Source organism: Aspergillus uvarum, assembly GCF_003184745.1.
Source record: "Aspergillus uvarum CBS 121591 unplaced genomic scaffold BO82scaffold_75, whole genome shotgun sequence".
NCBI lineage: Eukaryota > Fungi > Ascomycota > Eurotiomycetes > Eurotiales > Aspergillaceae > Aspergillus > Aspergillus uvarum.
The window spans coordinates 45880-64121 of NW_020291372.1; the positions used below are offsets into that span (position 1 = coordinate 45880).

An 18242-nucleotide genomic window follows, 5' to 3' on the forward strand; every position below is an offset into this window, starting at 1 on the left:
CCCCCCCCCCCCCTCTCTCTCTCTCTCTCTCTCTCTCTCTTTTGCTTTCTCTCGCTCGCCCGCTTCCCCTCCGTTTCCCCTCACCCACCCACCAACCATCATGCCGCCAAATAATAGGAAAAAAAAGAAAGCTGTTTCTAATCCCGCTCGAGGTTTCGCAACGGTCTCAATACCCTCTAAACCCAAATCTACAGAACCTTCACTACCGCCCTCCACGGTGGAATCTAAGTCCGTATCGGAAAGTGACCGTCCTACTCCCGCCGAAGATCAGCATGCGACCACAAACAGCGACAAGGACAAGGCGCCTTCGCTCCAGAACTATACCCCCGAAGAACTTGAGAAGCACTTGGAGGAAGCTGAGCTGCAGCTTCTCGTGGAAAAATACGCATCGAAATGCAGGAATGACGCAGCCCGACAGGTTACTAAGCTGGACACCGAGCGGAGAGTACTTCGGCAACAAGCCGCCTCGATCAATCTCTTGGAATGGCTGCCCTCGGACGTTTTGAATACCATATTGAGTCTGGTCGAGATCGAGGAGCGCGAGCTCAATCCCGTTCCAAGCCGGGATTCCAGCTCGAAGAAGCCCATCCCGGAAGAAGAGTTGTATATGAGACTGTGGACACTCAAGGAGACCCTGGTTAAACTCGGCTTTTCAGAAGAGAAAGTTGATGAGGCCTTAAAGCATCTACTGCTGTATTTCCCCGGTAATTTCGCGTCCACAAATAAAGAGGTGGTCTGCAACCTGGACGAGGCCCTAGATTGGCTGGCCTTGCACTGCGACCCCAAAGAACTACCTTCATACACCCAGACTAATACCCAACAACGAAACGAGCTCGATAAGAAAATGTCTTGGATCACTGGTAACCTTAGATGCTTGGTATCGCGTAAGGATTGGATGGCTAACTGGCACCAGATCGTGAGCCATCGCAAGCTTCTACCCCAGCACAGACTCCAAATGATAGCAGAGCGCAAAAGCCCAAGAGCGTTGTAAAGGGATCAAGTCCCCCGCAGTCGTATGCCTATGATTCGGACAGCTCCCTCGATCCTGATACTTTGACCCCCAAGTATCTGGAGCTGCAAACCCGGCTTTACGAGCTGCGGCCAGAACTTTTTGACCAGCCCAAAAAAGGCAAAAAGGGAAGCCGTAAACCTACTGGAACTGATAGCCAGGACCCGCAGGCAGCGAAAGTGCAACGCAAAATTGCCAGTATTGAAAATGATGTACTCTTTGACCGGCATGAGGCCGAGTACAAGTGGAGGGAAAAGCTTGACGACTTGAGGAAGGAAGCAGCTTTTGCTCGCCGAATCGAGCCCGAAGAGAAGCCTCCGGCCGAAGAGGTCGCTGAAAAAGAGCAATCGGAGGGAAAGAAGACAGAGCTAGCTGGCGACGCAGCACCGCTGGATAGTATCGGAGAAGACGCAGATTTGCTAGGCGACATGTTTGGATCCGAAGAACCCACTCTGGAAGTAGGTGTGATTACGGAGGAGCTGAGCAAGGCTGCAATTGAATTTCGTGACTTTGGAAAATGGGCTGGACTAAGCCCTCGACGAGTCCTGGAGGAGACCTGTAAGGCAAGGTAAGTTCATGCGCTCTTCTTCATGGACCTGTATGATGGGATAAGCCGGTTTACGAAATGCTTTCAGAGACACCGGATGCAAAGTAACGTACAAAGACTGCTCATCATCATCGCATATGAATCAACACGCGATTGAAGTGAGGTGGTCTAAACCCCAAGAGATCCCCTTCTCATTCCAATGGGAAAGTACTACACACAACTCGAACTCATATGCCACGTTCGTCTCAATGGATAAAGTGGCAACCCCCACATCGCAGCAAGCCGAAGCATTTGTCTCAACCCTGGCTCTTTTCATTCTGTTCCCTCAGACCTCCAAAGAGGGCAAAGCCTATTTGCGTCTTCCTGCCGTATGGAGAGATCTTTATACAGAATTCGCCAACGCAAAGAAGTTGCAAGAAGATGAAGCCGATAAGGAAACGGTGAAGAATTTGAAAAAGCTACTTCAGGAAAATCATGGCACATTTGAAGATGACGTTGTTCTGTCAGACAATTTCCGGCGCAGGAACGGAACTTCCAGCAAGCCAGAGTCTCCCGTCCGTGGAGCCAGCGCCAGGGATGGCTCAGAGCCTGATGCGGAACTGATCAGGATCTGGACCGAGAAGTCCTCTACGGCTTCGTTCCAGTACATGGTTCAGGGCAGGATGAACTTGCCCATTTGGAACTTCCGGGACGAGATTTTGAACACTCTAGATACACACCGCGCGCTTATCATCTGCAGTGAGACGGGAAGCGGTAAAAGTACCCAGATCCCGTCATTCATATTGGAACATGAGATGCAGCAAGGCCGCCCTTGCAAAATTTACGTCACAGAACCGCGCAGAATTTCCGCCATATCATTGGCTCGACGAGTTAGTGAGGAGCTTGGGGAGAATAAGAACGATGTTGGGACCGCTCGCTCTCTTATTGGATTTGCTGTCAGGTTGGAAAGCAAAGTTAGCCAGGCCACGAGGCTTGTGTTTGCGTATGTTGCTGTTCCTGATAACTCACCGAGTGCTTCCGACTGACTTTTGGTAGGACCACGGGAGTCGTGGTGCGTATGCTGGAACGCCCGGACGATTTCCGAGACGTCACACATGTCGTCCTTGACGAGGTTCATGAGCGTTCTATTGACAGTGACTTCCTTCTCATCGTTCTCCGCCGACTGATGTTGAGAAGACCTGACCTGAAGCTGATACTGATGTCGGCTACACTTGAAGCACAACGCTTCTCGACGTACCTGGGCGGAGTCCCTGTGCTGAATATACCTGGGCGGACCTTCCCTGTAGAGATGAAGTTCTTGGAAGACGCTGTTGAGATGACGAACTATCGACTGCTTGAGAATGAGTCGAATGGTGTTTTAGATGAAGACTCAGATGAGTTGGCGTCTGAGATGGCTCAAAGTGAGGCAGCGGGTGGCGGTCTTTTGTCAACGCTTGATGGGTACTCGAAACAGACCCGTGATACCATCCTGAATTTAGACGAGTATCGCCTCGATTATCAACTCATTAAGCGCCTTGTCGCCAAAATCGCCACCTCGCCCGACATGACCCATTACAGCAAAGCCATTCTCATCTTTATGCCTGGTATGGCTGAAATCCGCCGCCTGAACGACGAGATTCTCTCCGATCCCACTTTCCAGCAAGGCTGGATTGTGCATGCCCTGCACTCTTCCATTGCCAGTGAAGACCAGGAGAAGGCTTTCGTCGTGCCTCCAGAGGGCATGAGAAAGATTGTGATTGCTACCAACATAGCTGAGACAGGTAAGAGTCATAAATTCTGACTCGTGATTGTACTAATCAGGGCCAGGTATCACGATTCCGGATATCACTGCTGTGATCGACGCAGGCAAGGAGAAGACCATGCGGTTAGTATCAAGTTTGCAACAAGCATGTCGACTCCCTTCTAATTCTAATGAAAAATAGGTTTGACGAGCGGCGTCAACTTTCACGACTTGTTGAAGCATTTATCTCACGCGCTAATGCGAAACAACGTCGAGGACGAGCGGGACGAGTGCAGAACGGAATATGCTTTCATATGTTCACCAGATACCGGCATGACAATGTAGTATGTATTCCATGATAAATAACCAGATTAGCTTCTGCATGCTAATTGTCGGATTGCAGCTTGCGGAACAACAAACGCCAGAGATTTTGCGGTTGTCTCTCCAAGATTTGGTACTGCGAGTCAAAATATGCAAGCTGGGCGAGGTGGAAACTACCCTACTCGAAGCGCTCGATCCACCATCATCCAAGAACATTCGCCGTGCGATCGACTCATTAAAGGAAGTCAAGGCTCTGACGAATGCAGAGAACTTGACTCCTCTTGGAGTGCAGCTGGCTAAATTACCATTGGACGTGTTCCTTGGAAAGTTGATTATTCACGGCGCCTTCTTCCGGTGCTTAGATGCTACCGTCAGCATTGCAGCCATTCTTTCGTCCAAGTCACCCTTCGTTAACACGATGGGATCGAATACACAGAAAGATATAGCTAGACTGTCATTCCGCAAAGGTAAGCTACTCGCGACACCCTGAACACCTCGACACTAGACTAATGGAACTCTTCTCTTGTACAGGTGACTCGGATCTTTTGACAGTATACAATGCATACTGCTCTTGGAAACGCACTAGGAACACACCTGGTGCAAACGAGTACGCGTTCTGCCGGAAGAACTTCCTCAGCTCACAAACATTGCTCAATATCGAAGACATCAAAATGCAACTGGTAGTGTCAATTGCTGACGCCGGTCTCTTGACCCTCGACCCGATGCAGAAGGCTGCTTTGAATAGGTAAGCTAGCGGTCCCTCCTTGAACCTTACCGTGGTCCAAGCCTCACTGACTCTAAAAGATCACGCTACGGCGGCCGCAATCGACAATTCTTCGTCATTCCTGAAGAATACGACACCAACAGCATCAACGATACGGTCGTCAACTCGGTTATATCTTGGAGTTTCTATCCAAAGCTGCTCACCCGTGAAGGCAAAGGCTGGCGCAATGTCGCCAACAATCAATCCGTTACCCTTCATCCTACTTCTGTCAACCGCAACCCTGACCCATCTTCCCCCCCTCTCAAATGGCTTTCCTATTACAATATCATGCAGGGTCGTAACCGGAACTACAATGCTTTTGAAACAAGCGTTGTCGATGACTTTGCCATTGCCATACTCTGCGGAGAACCTGAATTCAAGGTGCGTTTCTCACTCCCCTCTGTAATCCATTCCACTACCTGGCACGGGGCCATGCGCCATTGCCTATTACCTTGAGTATCCACATCGAGCGAGCGAGGATTAACACCATTTCTAGATGTACTCCGGCGTCATCTCCATCGACGCGAACCGCATCCGCTTCTCCATCCGCGATTGGAAAGCCATGCTGGCGCTGAAGCTCCTCAGCGCCCGTCTGCGCGAGATCCTGCAGGCGACCTTCCGCGAGCCCCAAAAGCTCACATATCCTTCCTACAAGCAGCAACAGTGGATTGCGATCTGGCAACAGATCTTCGAGCAGGCGCATGCTGCCAAACGAATTTCTTAAAGTCTATATCATCTTGCCTTCTAGAATCCCTTTTCTCGAGAGACTACGTCAAGATAAATAAAAGGAAGAGGAATAACGCTGGAGAATATTTTGAAGTTTTTCTTTTCTTTTTTTTCTTTTCATCTTTTTCCCCTTCCATTCTTCTTTTCTGTGCAAATATAGCTGGGGTGAACGGTGGTTTATGTGAGTTTGGGAAAAGAAAATAGCTCTCGTTTCCATGGTGCTTTTCCAGGCTTTTTGGTACAGTCCAGTCCATACAGTACATACGCGCGAAGGGCTGGCGTCTGTGATACATCATAAGACATTTTTGCTCTCGCTTTTGCGTCCTCGTTTCTGGTGGAATCATTTCCGTTCCAAATCTTATTCTGCTTCTTCATCAAGGCAAAAGTTACTCAAATTCTTGAAGATGGTTGGATGGCTCTATAGATGAGATACACGTTTTCTGTTCACATCTACAAACTGGGTTCACATTGCACCGTACATGATCGGCCTGCAAAGAGAGCATACTAAGTGAGGTGCATGGATTGAATGAATTCTTGACAGGTATACCCTTCCAAGTTGCCGGTGGCCAGTCGGGCCATTTCGTCTAGCGTTACCTAGGCATTGTTATCGACTTCATCCGACCTACAATATACTGGGTTTCACACTAAATCGAAACGTTACATCTGATTCATTACTCATCTAGGGATTATCTGTAGAAACCACAATTGAAAGCTGAACCTCGGCTAGAATTTAGAGCACGAGATTCAACTACCTAGCCCCAAACATCTTCTTGCCACTTCCCCTTCCTCTTGAAGGCTTTACTCCAATCATTCCACTCCCCATCAGACCAGCCCTTCGTCTTCCGCATAGCCTGGCCGACTGTCTTCTCCACCTCGCGGGCCATCCCTGCCCGTCCGCAGATGTACACGTTCGCGCCCTTTTCGATCAGCCTGATCACGTCTTCGCCGTGCTCCCCCACCCGATCTTGAACGTATTGGCGGGGCGTCTCCTCGTGCCGAGAGAAAGCTGTCACAATACGGAGACGGTCACCCAGTGCGGTCTGGAGAGCTTCCAGCTCTTCGCGATAGATGAAGTCTTCATCGGGCCGCCGACAGCCGAAGAATAGGAGCATTTCCCCGACATCCCGGCCAATCTGTTGCAGCTGGCGGCGCTCGGCGATAAAGGCCCGGAAAGGGGCCAGGCCCGTTCCAGCGGCGACCATGATGAGTGGACAGCTGGCTAGGCGAGGTAGCTTGAATTTGCTCTTGCGGAGGTGAGCGAGGACTTGGCCGCCCTCGAGCGCGTCGCTGGGGCCCGGGAGGTAGTAGGTGAGGCCGTGAGGGTGAGCACCGGTTGCAGCGTCGCGGTGGTGCTCGGACAAGGCGAGAAGGTAGTTGGAGGTGACGCCATAAATGAGTTCTGTGGGGTTTCCGAGGACGGGGTTTGAGGCGACGAGGACGGTGATGGAGGGTTTGCGGGGAGAAAGAACACTGCTCGATGAGATTGAGTAGTAGCGGGGCTGGAGCGGGGATATAGTTTCAACAAGATAGGACAGCGGCAGTTGCGTCCAGGTCTGATCGGGAGCGGCCAGCTGAAGAAGACGGCCTAGATTGACATGAGTGCGACGAAGGAAGTCAGCGTAGGCGGCCTTGTTTTGACCAAGGCGAAGCAGAAATGCCTTGGCTTCTGGCGTGGGAGCAAACGGGGCCAGCCCCAGAACTTGGTCTCGGTTGACCGACGCTCCGATCTCAAGGTAATAGCGGAAGAGCGCAGCGGGGGTTGTAGGCGTGGGGATCTTGACTTGCGTGGCTGCGTCCACGGCTCGGATCACAATGGGCACATTGCGGCGGTTCGTGCGGCCCAACACTTGCAGTAGACGCTCGACCTCGGCGTCGGAGTTGCCAGGCCATATGGCTAGATGATCACCCGTTTTATAGGTAAACTCTGGCTGATGAGTTAGGTCTAAGTCCAGATGCAGGCAATGGCGGTCCGCCGTTGAGAAAAGCTGCCGCGCGCTGGATACAGGGAGGGCGCGTATGGCTGAGCACTGAGCAGACACTTTGCCTGAAGGGTCGCGAGCATCTGGTACACCGTGATGGAGGTCGATTGGTTCGAGTGATTCATCTTCGTCCACCGTCAATGTGGGTAGGTACTGAGCTTCGCCTTCCTCGAAACCCAGCTGGGTGCGGCAGGCAGCGAAGAGGTCGTCCTTCCAGCTGATGAAATCCTCTTGCGTGGTCCCTTCAGCATCATTGGCTTTGCCAACAGACAGCAAAGAGCGAGCACCACGCTGATCCAATGCCTGGACAACCACGTCAACGACTTGGTTGTAGAACTTGTAGTTGCTGTTGCCCAGCCCGAAGGCGCAGTAGCGGAGTTTGGATAGTGATCCATCGGGAGCCTTCTGGATCCAATGCCAAAACTCCGCTGTGTTGTCGCTAGGATCACCCTCTCCATATGTAGAAAGAAGGAAGATGGCTAATTTGGGGGCTGGAATTTCGCGGATTGAACCTGGGTCATAATCCGACAGATCTGCTGTCATGGTGGATTGCTGGAAGCGCAGGGCGATCTCGCGTGCTAGACGATGAGCAAAACCCTCTGCAGTCCCCGACTGGGAGCCCCAGAAGATGACAATGTTTTTGTCTGCCTCCGCGAGCTTCTGGGCAATATTGCGTGTTTCTTGATGTGCGTTGGTGCCGGATGCACCGCCTATCTTCAATTGAGGACGCTCATAGAGCAAATGGCGGTAGGGGTCAGGCTGATCCCAGAGCACACCACGAGATAGATAGGTAGCAGCGGCCATCGACAGGACCGTCAAGGCGGCATAGTCGGCGGTTCCAGTAGGGGTCAAGCACCTGGCCAGCTGTTGCAAGGCTTCAGGCGAAAGATGCCATGGGGTACTCATGCTAGGCGAGTGGACGGTGATGGACGATGGTGTCTGATCATAGAGGGTCCCCGAGGTGGAAAGCAATGCTCTTATAGAAGCCTCACCGCAGCCTGATTTCGCTCAAGCCATCCTACTGGTTTGAATTGATGCTGTAGGTCGATGAGTGGGAGTGGAGTGGACGGGGGGGATGGGCAAAAGGCGGGGTGAGTTGGGGGAGGCGAGAGATATCAAAATTGGAAAAGAAGGGGGTTTGAAGAGCATGTGTTTGTCCCTGCTGGTGGGTGCATAGTGTGTAGTGTGTAAGTAGTGTATGATAATGGAAGTATTCTACACGGTCAGGAAAGGGAGATATTCCCCGCTCACGGACAATATTTCCTCCCTTGGCCTCCACGCACCCCGTGCCAGTCCGTTTACTCGATTGGGACAGACTCACTTTATTTCGCCTCGGGCTTCCTCTCCATCATCCACCATCCATCATCATCCCCACGGGGAACCCTTGCAAATCCTGCCCATGCATATTACATGCAGCATTCTGTGACATCGAGCTATGTCCGTGCACGTCGATCTTTCAAACCAAGATTACACAACAGGCCATTCCCCAACTGGCCTTTCTCGCTCGAGTATGCACTGTACTGGTGCAACATCACCCAGGCATCGAAGGGTTACTGCAGGAAACAATCTTCGATCTCCATTAGTTACACTACGGTCTATCTATGCAACAGGCTTGTGTGGGGCAAGAAAAAAAAATGAAAGTCATCAATCATCATCAATTGGGTTATTGTATGCCTCGAAGTCTAAGGTGAAAAGGTAAGTGAGAAGATGTAAAACATTTGGAGCAGAAAGTCAAGACTACGAGTCATCAACCGGTACTTCTCGCCGCCAAATCTTAACAGGCATATCACCCAAGATAAGATTCATTGTCTCCTCTCGCTGCAGTTCCCAGTCCGGAGACGGCAGAGAGAACTCATACCGGCGTACCAAAGTCGCCAGAATCTTGGCCTGCTCTAGGTACGAGATGTTGCGTCCAATGCATGAACGGGCGCCAGCTGAGAAAGCGATGAAGTACGGCTGCAATGCTTTCCCTTCCTCGCCCAACCAGCGCTGCGGGATGTACTTGTCGGCTTTGGGGAACGCTCGCTCATCTCGATGAGCCACAAATGCCGACATGCTCACGGAGGTGTTGCCTGGGACCCACTGGCCAAGGATCTCCATTCCCTCCGGTGGCGTTTCGCGCGGCAATCCGTGGGAAGTGGGTGGGAAGATACGGAGCGACTCGTCCAGGCATGCCCGTAGATAAGGCAGGTGCTTCACTTTGTCATACGGCGCAATGATCTCGTCCGGGTCAAGGACGGCATCCACTTCAGCCCGCAGCTTCTGCAGACATTCGGGGTTCTTCAGCAGCTGGTACATCACGTTGGTGATGGCGATGGCGGTGGTCACGCTGCCCGCGTTCATCATGATATTGACCTCAGCCAGCACCTCGCCCCATTCAAGTTGGTTGGCACGGCCGTTCTTGTCCTCCATCAATGCTTGGAAGAAGTCATCCAGTCGCTCGCCTTCTTCGTACCGTCGCAGTCGCTCGGTTCCGCGACGCCAGATGATGTTGTCCCAGTGATCGGAGGACTGTTGCATGCGCTTGAAATACGGAATCACGTTCACCAGCCGGTTGAGGGTCGGATACCACTCGTAGTTCCAGAGGATGAGTGATTGTTTCCGCGCTGTAGGGTAGAGAGCCTCACGCAGGGACACCTCATACGTGCTACCATCCTTGCGCTCCGCCACGCAGAGATCATGTCCTTGGTCTAGGAAGCCCAGCTTCTCTGACAGACCAATGTCGGCAATGGCATCTAAAGTGAAAAAGTTTGTCCACGCTCGGAAATCCAGAGTCAATTCACCTCGATCGGGGGCTTGCTTTCCCGCTGCCACCGCTGCGGACGGAGCTGCCGTGCACACACGGTCAAAGTGTGCGACCACCTTTTCGCACTTATCGCTGACCTTGTGCTCCCATGTCTCCAGGTTCTTCAAGGCATATGCCAACGATAGAACCTTGCGCTTCCGGGCGTGATCTGGCTTGTCCACGACATCGGCCAAATGGTAGTGAGTGCCTGCCGTGATCACATACGACGGGTCCTTGATGCACTTGGTGTTGTGTCCATAGATGTCCTTGATGGCGCGCACGTCTCCGTATGACAGCATATTGGGGCCTGTGCGGATAACGGGCTTCTCCCGGTGTAGCTCCATCAGCTCGCGAGAGCGGAATCCACGTGAAGCCATGAACATGAAGGGGATCGCGGACATCCCGGAGATGGGAGTCAGGTTAGGATATTTCCGCAGCCCTTGGAACAGGTCAGCGGTTCAGAGCATCAATGAGTTTGGTATCCCTGATGCCTACCTTTCGGATCGCGGAGGTACTGCATAAATGGCCAAATGAAAAGATACGAGATGCCTACCAGCCCGACCACAAAAGCATATGGTGCAACGCTGAACACAGACAACATATCGGTGGCCATGGTTTCCACGGCTCTCTCGGTTGAAGAAGGTCTGTAAAATGAAGAAAGGGTGATCGAATCCCAGGGGGAGACTATTTGTCTGCGAAGATCAAGCCCGACTCAAATTGTATGCCAGCTGAACTCCTTGTCAGGGTGCTGGGAGGCGCTACTTATAACCTCAGAGGAAGCAAGAAGTGGCATTCGCACAGCTTTGAGTATCCGACGAGGTGCTGAGCATTCTCCTGAAATCAGAGACCGACTTGCCCGTACAGTGAAACCATGGCTGAGTACCATAAGGGTCTCGCTTGTGATGGGGTAGATGACCATGTCATCATCTGTCTCCTCTTTTCTTCTCCATCCCCACTTTTCGCAACCTCATCGCCATCGATCCCCAACGCAAGCAGCAGGTCGGGGAAAACTACCCTTCGTGGCAACCAGCAAGAGCGGTAAAAATTTCCCCTTGAGTTTAAGCCTCTCCGGGATAAAAAGCCTCGTTGAACTCAACGACGAATCAAGACCAATCCACCGAGGCCGGCTTCTTCAAAAGCGGGAGGCGTAGCTTTGGTTGAGGCCCAGTCCCGGTTATTGTCTCCCTGGTGCCCCCAAAGTCCTCGATCGACGAAGAGAATTCAGGCGGCATTTGAGAGCCATGACCCTGGTTTGCAAAGCAGCGAATCAAATCGCCGCGATATTGAGCAAGTAACAGGCATCTGGGGAAATCTGGGGTATTCTGTCAACCATGGAACCGTGCCGAGCCATGAAGCAATACCCGAAACTGTATCCATCTGAGGGGCAATGAGCATGGATACTATCAATGATGTCGCTGCCCCCTCACGGCCAGCCAACGATGCTCAGCGTAAATAAGCCCAAGGGTTTCGTCAATCTGGTCTATTCCTAGTCCTGGTCAAGGTGTCTCTGTGCCGAATGTAGATTGATCCATTGGGATTGTTCAACCTAGACTACTCAAGAGCACACAGTATTCTACTCTACTCTCATTCTACGATGGCTGCCGCCGAAGAACTTCCTAAACAGTCATCAAACGACGAGTTGAAGCCACAAGCGTTTCATGACGAGGATCTGGTGGTCGGTGACGGCCTGGATGACTCCATTGAGACAACGGTGCCCGGCAAAGCTATCTGGCTGATAGCGTGCACTGTGTCTATGGGGGGTTTCCTGTTTGGTGAGCATGATATCCAGCACCCCGTCGTGCTGTATGGCAAAAGCAGCAATGGAATTATTTTCCTCTCCCGAGCTTCAGTCTCCCTTGCGTTCAGCATATGTACTGACCACTTCTTGTCTGGGCTATTGCAGGCTACGATACTGGTGTCATCTCGGCCGTGCTTGTCAGTTTGGGAGATGATTTGGGCCAGATATTATCGACCAGTGACCAGGAATTGATTACCTCTATCACCTCTGGGGGGGCCCTCATCGGTGCGGTCCTCGCTGGCTTGACCTCCGACAAGTATGGGCGCAAGCTAGCCATCTACGTTGGCTGTGCTGTCTTCTTCGTGGGGACGGTTTTGCAAGCTGCATCCTTCTCTCTGGCACAGATGGTGGTTGGCCGATTGATCGTTGGCTTTGGTGTAGGTGAGGCAGCCATGATCGTGCCTCTCTACATTGGAGAGATGGCTCCAGCCCGGTACCGCGGTCGAATGATCGTGTTTGACAACATCTGTGTGACATTTGGACAGCTCATTTCCTATGCCCTGGGAGCTGCATTTACCAACGTCTCCCAAGGATGGCGATATACCATTGCTATTGGTGCTGTACCAGCTGTTGCCCTCGCAGCTACAATGCCACTCTGCCCTGAGACACCCCGACAGCTGGTCTCCCATGGCCGAGACGAGGAAGCCAAGAAGGTCATCGCGCAGATATTCCCTCGGGCAACGGATCGGCAGGTTGCCGCCAAGATCCAGGTAATTCGACATAGTATTGAAGAGTCCTCGGTCTCGGTGGCAGATAAGAGTCTGTGGTGGCAGACCAAACAGCTCTTCACCGTGGGAGAAAACCTACGCGCCTTGATCACTGCCTGTTCCGTTATGGCCGGTACGTCCTTCTCTTGTCTCCTGACCTTGAAAAAAAGTCTACCCTGACGCACGTCAGTCTCACAACTCGGAGGATTCAACACGTTGATGTACTACTCTGCCACACTCTTCTCCCTGGTTGGTTTCAACCAAGCCACAGCCGTATCCATTGTGGTTGGGGCAACGAATTTTATCTTTGGCTTCCCCAACTTCGCCTTCATTGATCGATTTGGCAGACGATCAATGCTGCTTGTCACACTTCTAGGGATGGTAAGCGGTCCTTTCTGCTGACTTCACTTGTTGCATATTTGCTTGCGTTCCTGACGCCGAGTTTTATTCTATAGTCTCTCTCTCTAGTTGTCGTATCGGTCGTCTTCCATTGGATCCCTGTCAACTCGGACCTCAGCTTTTCCGGTCCTCGTGAGATGACCTGGGCGAGTATCGTCCTGCTGGTTGCCCTCATCATCTACATTGCCTTCTATTCTTCTGGCGTCGCTCCCATCTCGTGGGTTGGTACCGAGTTCCTGCCGCTAGAGGTGCGGGCACTCGGGACCATGGTCAACACAGTCACTTGCTGGGGTTGTAACATCATCATCTCATCAACGTTCCTGTCCATGATGAAGGGTATGACCCCAAGCGGAGCCTTTGGCTTCTACGCCGGGATCTGCTTCCTGGGATGGCTCTTTGTGGTCTTCTGCTATGCCGAAGTGCACAACATGCCCCTGGAATCCGTGAGGGAGATCTACACGGACGGCTTCGGAGTCAAAAAGGCCAAAGAAATCCAAAAACAATTGAAGCAGATGCGGCAAGATGAAGAGATCGCCAAGCAGACTGAATAAGCGCCGCACCGGGGATGCTACACCTTTCTTTAATTGCGTTATCTACAATCGATCCGATATTGGGTCGTCATTGACAGCGTTTGCGGAGGAAGCACTACTGGTGAGTTACAACTATTTACAGCAGCTTCTACAGCAGACATACTAAATCCAAGCGCGGTATCTGCGCGACCGGGGCTCAGCGCAACAGACTTGTCTTCCACGCCAGGTTATGGTAGGTGTTTATTTTGTTTATTTTTTTTTTTTTTTTTTTCATTTTTTCTCCCTCTATCCTCAGGTGGAATGTCAGGTACATGCAGCAAATTTCTTGTTTCTTCCTCCAACTTTTTGCCTTCTTCATCTCTTGTATTCCATTCCTTTCCCACCTACTCACCATTCCATGACATTGACGGTTTTTATCGAGAGTTCATACGGTTCTTTTCGTTCAACTTCCCTGCATGTACGAATGGCATGGACGTACATACATACTCTACTTTACTTCACCTACCCCGTGTATCATCGCTATACTGCTATACTGTACATGTACTGTATATTGGGCGGCGGCAGTCGCCGCACACTGATTGATTTATGCAGTCGCAATAGCTAGCAATCATCCTGCACTGGTAGCCAACATGTTTCAGAAGCACATAACTTACCACTCACTGTATAAGCAGTCGGATGGGTCCAGCCAGCGTGACTAGTGCAACTTGTTCACAGTAGCTATCTCCGCCCAGAAGAACATCCAGCAGAAGAAGGTACTTTTCCTTCATGGACTTTTCGCTGATCTGGTAAGTTCCCGGGTTAGTTCCTAGGCATCACTGAGGCGCCTGCAGCAAATAGAGTTCTGGTCGCCGCGACCACCCCTTCTCAAGGCCGAGTCACTATATCGTTCGCGTGCACGTGATCTACTGCCTCAGTCAGGCCTCCGGGTCTAACGTGGTTGAGATCCGTCTCTCTCCTACCAAGCTACTCAACTCAACAATCTACATCGAACCCCAGAGAACTACAATCAAAGGCTGGAGACGGAATCCAAGGAGTTTTAGATGCCCATACATGTAACATAAAACAAATGCGCAACACGTGAACACCAGGAACCGACTCAAGTCGGCTGAGTCCCTGGAGATGCAGGAATGGAGGGAATGAACGAAGAAAACAAAAAAAAAGGGCTGGGCCACAAACAATATTGTCCAAAATTCTCGTCATAGGAAATTCGTGTCATCATGGTCGTTAAATATAGCCGGTCAGAAACAATGCGCAAACCAACACAATGACCAAAAACCACACACCAAAACGCTGACCATCCCTATTGCCCCCCGATTCCGCACAGACACAGTGCCCATGATGACTGTGTTCCGCGGCGACCCACCATGCAAGATCCTCATGCGTAAACCTTCCAGAAAAAGACATTAAATGATTGAAAAATTGGGTCTTGACGAGGCCCACAAATGCATGCATAATCTCCCTTAACCTGCCGAATGACATTACCTGGGCCCAGTCGGGCACAGGTTGCCACAGCAGACACTCAACAAGCCGAAAATAAATGCTGCTTCGGTGGTGGCAGTGAGGGTCCCCCACAAGTGGTTGGTGCACACTCAGAGCAACCACGCCGAAGAGAAGGTCTATTATAAAGGCGAAAAATAGTGAACCCCCCATAGTACACGCCGATAGAGAGACCCTTCAAAGAAAACATTTTGTCTTTTCTCTAAAGAAAAGATTGTGCTTTTCGTGATTGTTTTTTTGTTTTTCTCTTTCTCCCTTGATTCGCGGTTGTCTCCCTTCAGGGCCCGCACCGGTTACCGACGACGAGACATGACACCCCCTGCCTTCATGGGCTGCAGTCCAAGAGTAACACCGCCAACAGGCCCTCCGACAGAAGTCTCGCTAAGCGTCTTGCGCCGCTTACTCTCAAAGTCGGGGCCCCGACTGTCGGGGCGGGCGATTCGGTCCACCTCGTCATCTTCCCTCATCCGCTTAGTGGAACCGATCGAGCCATTGAGACCAGTTGAATATCCCGAGGTCGGGTTAGGGACTGAGTAATTGTCCGAGGTGGCACCATTGTTAGACGTTCCGCGAGTGTCGCTGACAATGTTGTAGAGACTACTAGCAGCCGCAGGGCGCGGGGGGGTACTGTACCCAGAGCCCCAAGGTGGTGGCCCACCACTGGTGCGCGGGGTCATTCTCCCGGAGCCATTCTGCTGTGTAGGAGAGCCCGTAATTTCGGGTGTGAGCTGAGAATGGTCTCCGGTCAGGCTGCCCACAGATGGATTGGTGGTATAGGTGTATGAGCCGCGGCTGGTATTGTAGCCGGAATTGTCATGCTGCACATATTCCGACTCATGCTCTGCAACAGGCTCATTTCCAGCGCTGGCCACATGCCCATTGCTCTGGGTATACCGTTCGGGCTTGACATCAGTCGACTCTCCCTCCTGCTGTGCGCCCGGCGTACGGCTTGAGGGAGGGCCCATTTCACTCTTCAGATATGGCTCACTCTTCAGGTACGGCTCACTCTTCAGGTACGGTTCACTCTTCAGATAAGGGGTAGAGGACATCGTCTGCCCGTAGGGTGCCATGCCGCTCGATTGCGATGCATAGTGAGGGTGAGAGGGCGGCGCGGCAGAGTAATAGGGCTTGGAGTCATAGCCTGATTGACCCTGAAACGATTGCATTCCTTGCATGTTATTCCCTGGGGGAGTTGTAGCTGGTGTGGTTGGCATCGAGCGGGCGTTGCTCAAAGCCGTGTCGATGGAAAGCGGCTGAGAGTTGGGCACACCAGATGGCATTCCTTGGTTGTTCCAGTCGTATGAGGTGTTTGAGTTGGTAATACCCATGAGACTCGAGGCACTCGCAGGAGGAGTGGGGAAAGTATGGGCCCGATCAAGCCCCGGCCTTCCTCCTTGTTGCGAGGCCACTGTGGGTGGTTGAGCCATGTGCGACGGCACACCAGCTTGCAGAGAATGATGATGATGGTGCAAAGTAGGCGGCTGAGGTCCCTGAGACGTACGTGCGGCTGCTTGAGAGCCCTCCATGCGCCGCTGCTGAGATTCTTGCACAACTAAATTAGTTCTGCTTGTGTTTGTTGGGTGGTACAACAGTCCTCCGATGTTGTGAACAAACAACGGATACAGCAAGTCCGTAATCTTCTCCTTGTTAGCGAACTCGAGGGCCCGCTCGAAAGGAATCCTATATCCAGAGATGGTCAGCGCTCATGTAATGACTAGAGCTAAGTTGCTAGAGCAGGATCATCGTACCAAACGCCCTTGAGGTGCATAGGGCCAATCTTGACGACATGACGGATCTTTTCGCTCTTCAATATACCATCACGACGACCACGGGTCATTCCTGCCACATTCAGAAGCTTTGTGCCATTGATCATTGAGTTGTCTGCAGAGTAGGGTTAGCCAAAGATGAGGTTCTTTATATTCGCTAAACCGATTACGAGGTGCGCCAGCTCACCTTCACGTCGAGCAACACAGACCCCTTTGGCTTCAACCTGGTAGCAGAGGCTTCCCTCATCCTCCCACAGTGTAGCGGTCACCCGGGGCTTGGATCCCGGCGGAGCGATCTGGCCGGTGAGATCATACACGAAGCCTTGCGCAGGGGCACCGGTTGAATTGCCATAGTTTTGAGTTGCCACCGCATGGCTTGTCACTGCTGGTTCGACGGGATCAGTTAGGGTTTCTGTATGTACGATCAAAGGCAACCTATCAGGATTACTTACCGGGTAGGGGCAGCAATTGAGCCGGAACCTGGCCACTCAGAGATGTCGTTGGGGGCTGGAGACCAGGCTGGGAGGAAGTTACGCCGCCTGGATAGGCATACTGGGCATAAGAGCTGGCCGGCCCATATGTTGTGGATGCAGGCTGCAGAACCGGCGGCTGCTGGTGGTATTGCGGGTAGTGAGCTATACCCCCAGCGGTGGCAGCATGCGAGGCATAGGGCTGACCAGATGACAAATGCGAGGAATGAACGTCCATGTATGGTTGCGTCTGGTTCATGCTGCTGATCGGGGCTGGATTCTGGTAGTAACTATCGCTAACTTGATTCTGTGCGAGCGAGTACTCTTGGGGTGCAGAGCCGTCCAGCGAAACGCGACCCTGGTTTGCCGCCGTTGTGAGGTCGGTCGAGGATGTTGGCGGGCTTCGAGTATCACTACCCCCGGGCGCGGAACCTGATAGACTGGTACGCGCGCTGGTGTTGTTGGATCCCAGGGCGGCGGCGGAGGCGTCGTCGTAGCTCGCCCGGTAGGACTGGCCCGAGATGGCCTGCGAGGCCGTGGGAATACTGAGAGCCGGAAGCTTGTCACCAGACAACAGAGGTCTCTCTGCGGCGTGGTGGTTATACCAAGGGATATCAACAGGACCTCTGGTGTGGACCTGCGAGATCGACGGTAGCTCCAGCTTTTCGGTTGACGGGGGTAACGGTTCTAATAATGGTAGTGAGGAAGTGCGGTAGAACGTCGGACTGTAAGATATGTCCGGCGTGCCGAGAAAGCGTAAGGGAAAATGCTTGTCTGTGTTCTCGTTCTTAGCGTTTGTTTATTTCTTCGATGAATTGGATTCTGAAATCAGTCGGCACTTCGGGCACTGAGCTCGTTCCTGATTGAACGTGCAAGGTATCCGGGGCGACTCTCTCAGGATAGACTTGTGCAGGGTCCGCAGATATAAACACCGACTTAAGTGTCAATGCAAGTGCAGATAGAATAGCTTTAGCAGGCAATGCAGGACATTCGATAATGTGCAATCGTGGCAGGCTCGTGGGCAATCGTAACCATAAAACGCTTGAGATCACTGGCGGGGACCAAGGAAATCGCTATGCAGAGACTTTGCGGACAGAAATCTAAATCCGAAGACGTGAGAGGGTTTTGATTCTCACAAGCAAGCCCAAGGAAGATAGATAGACAACAAGCGCTTGCGTATGGTTTAGGGGGGGAAACGCTCAGCCGATTCAGAAGCACACAATCA

The 18242-nt window shown here is 52.0% G+C and overlaps 5 protein-coding genes across 5 annotated transcripts; 2 read left to right on the top strand and 3 right to left on the bottom strand.

The window, feature by feature from the left end:
- Positions 1–100: 100 nt before the first annotated feature.
- BO82DRAFT_295005 (putative ATP dependent RNA helicase) lies at positions 101–5084 on the top strand (the record flags this gene model as incomplete). The annotated part of the gene is made up of 11 exons (XM_025631844.1): positions 101–860; positions 914–1577; positions 1645–2538; positions 2592–3139; positions 3242–3316; positions 3363–3420; positions 3479–3620; positions 3680–4064; positions 4129–4342; positions 4402–4741; positions 4857–5084. The coding sequence occupies 11 exons, from the start codon at positions 101–103 to the stop codon at positions 5082–5084; spliced, it is 4308 nt and encodes a 1435-aa protein (XP_025487126.1).
- Positions 5085–5749: 665 nt separating this feature from the next.
- BO82DRAFT_424876 (NADPH cytochrome P450 oxidoreductase family protein) lies at positions 5750–8142 on the bottom strand. Its single transcript, XM_025640311.1, has one exon. The coding sequence runs from the start codon at positions 7969–7971 to the stop codon at positions 5839–5841; it is 2133 nt and encodes a 710-aa protein (XP_025487127.1). The 5' UTR covers positions 7972–8142; the 3' UTR covers positions 5750–5838.
- Positions 8143–8802: 660 nt separating this feature from the next.
- Positions 8803–10451, bottom strand: BO82DRAFT_295007 (cytochrome P450; the record flags this gene model as incomplete). Its single annotated transcript, XM_025631845.1, has 2 exons — positions 8803–10289; positions 10346–10451. 2 exons carry the CDS (start codon positions 10449–10451, stop codon positions 8803–8805), a joined length of 1593 nt encoding a protein of 530 aa, XP_025487128.1.
- A 993-nt stretch (positions 10452–11444) lies between these two features.
- On the top strand, positions 11445–13506 carry BO82DRAFT_345990 (myo-inositol transporter; the record flags this gene model as incomplete). The annotated part of the gene is made up of 4 exons (XM_025633733.1): positions 11445–11622; positions 11754–12488; positions 12546–12736; positions 12811–13506. The coding sequence occupies 4 exons, from the start codon at positions 11445–11447 to the stop codon at positions 13303–13305; spliced, it is 1599 nt and encodes a 532-aa protein (XP_025487129.1). The 3' UTR covers positions 13306–13506.
- Positions 13507–15074: 1568 nt separating this feature from the next.
- BO82DRAFT_294998 (apses transcription factor StuA) lies at positions 15075–17717 on the bottom strand (the record flags this gene model as incomplete). Its single annotated transcript, XM_025631843.1, has 5 exons — positions 15075–15750; positions 15799–16461; positions 16530–16662; positions 16735–16932; positions 17000–17717. Coding segments are annotated over 5 exons (2388 nt in total), but the record flags the coding sequence as incomplete, so codon positions are not given.
- Positions 17718–18242: the final 525 nt, after the last annotated feature.

Bases quoted from the DNA above. Each gene is read 5' to 3' on its own strand.
- BO82DRAFT_424876 (XM_025640311.1), bottom strand. From the start codon at position 7,971: ATGAGTACCCCATGGCATCTTTCGCCTGAAGCCTTGCAACAGCTGGCC.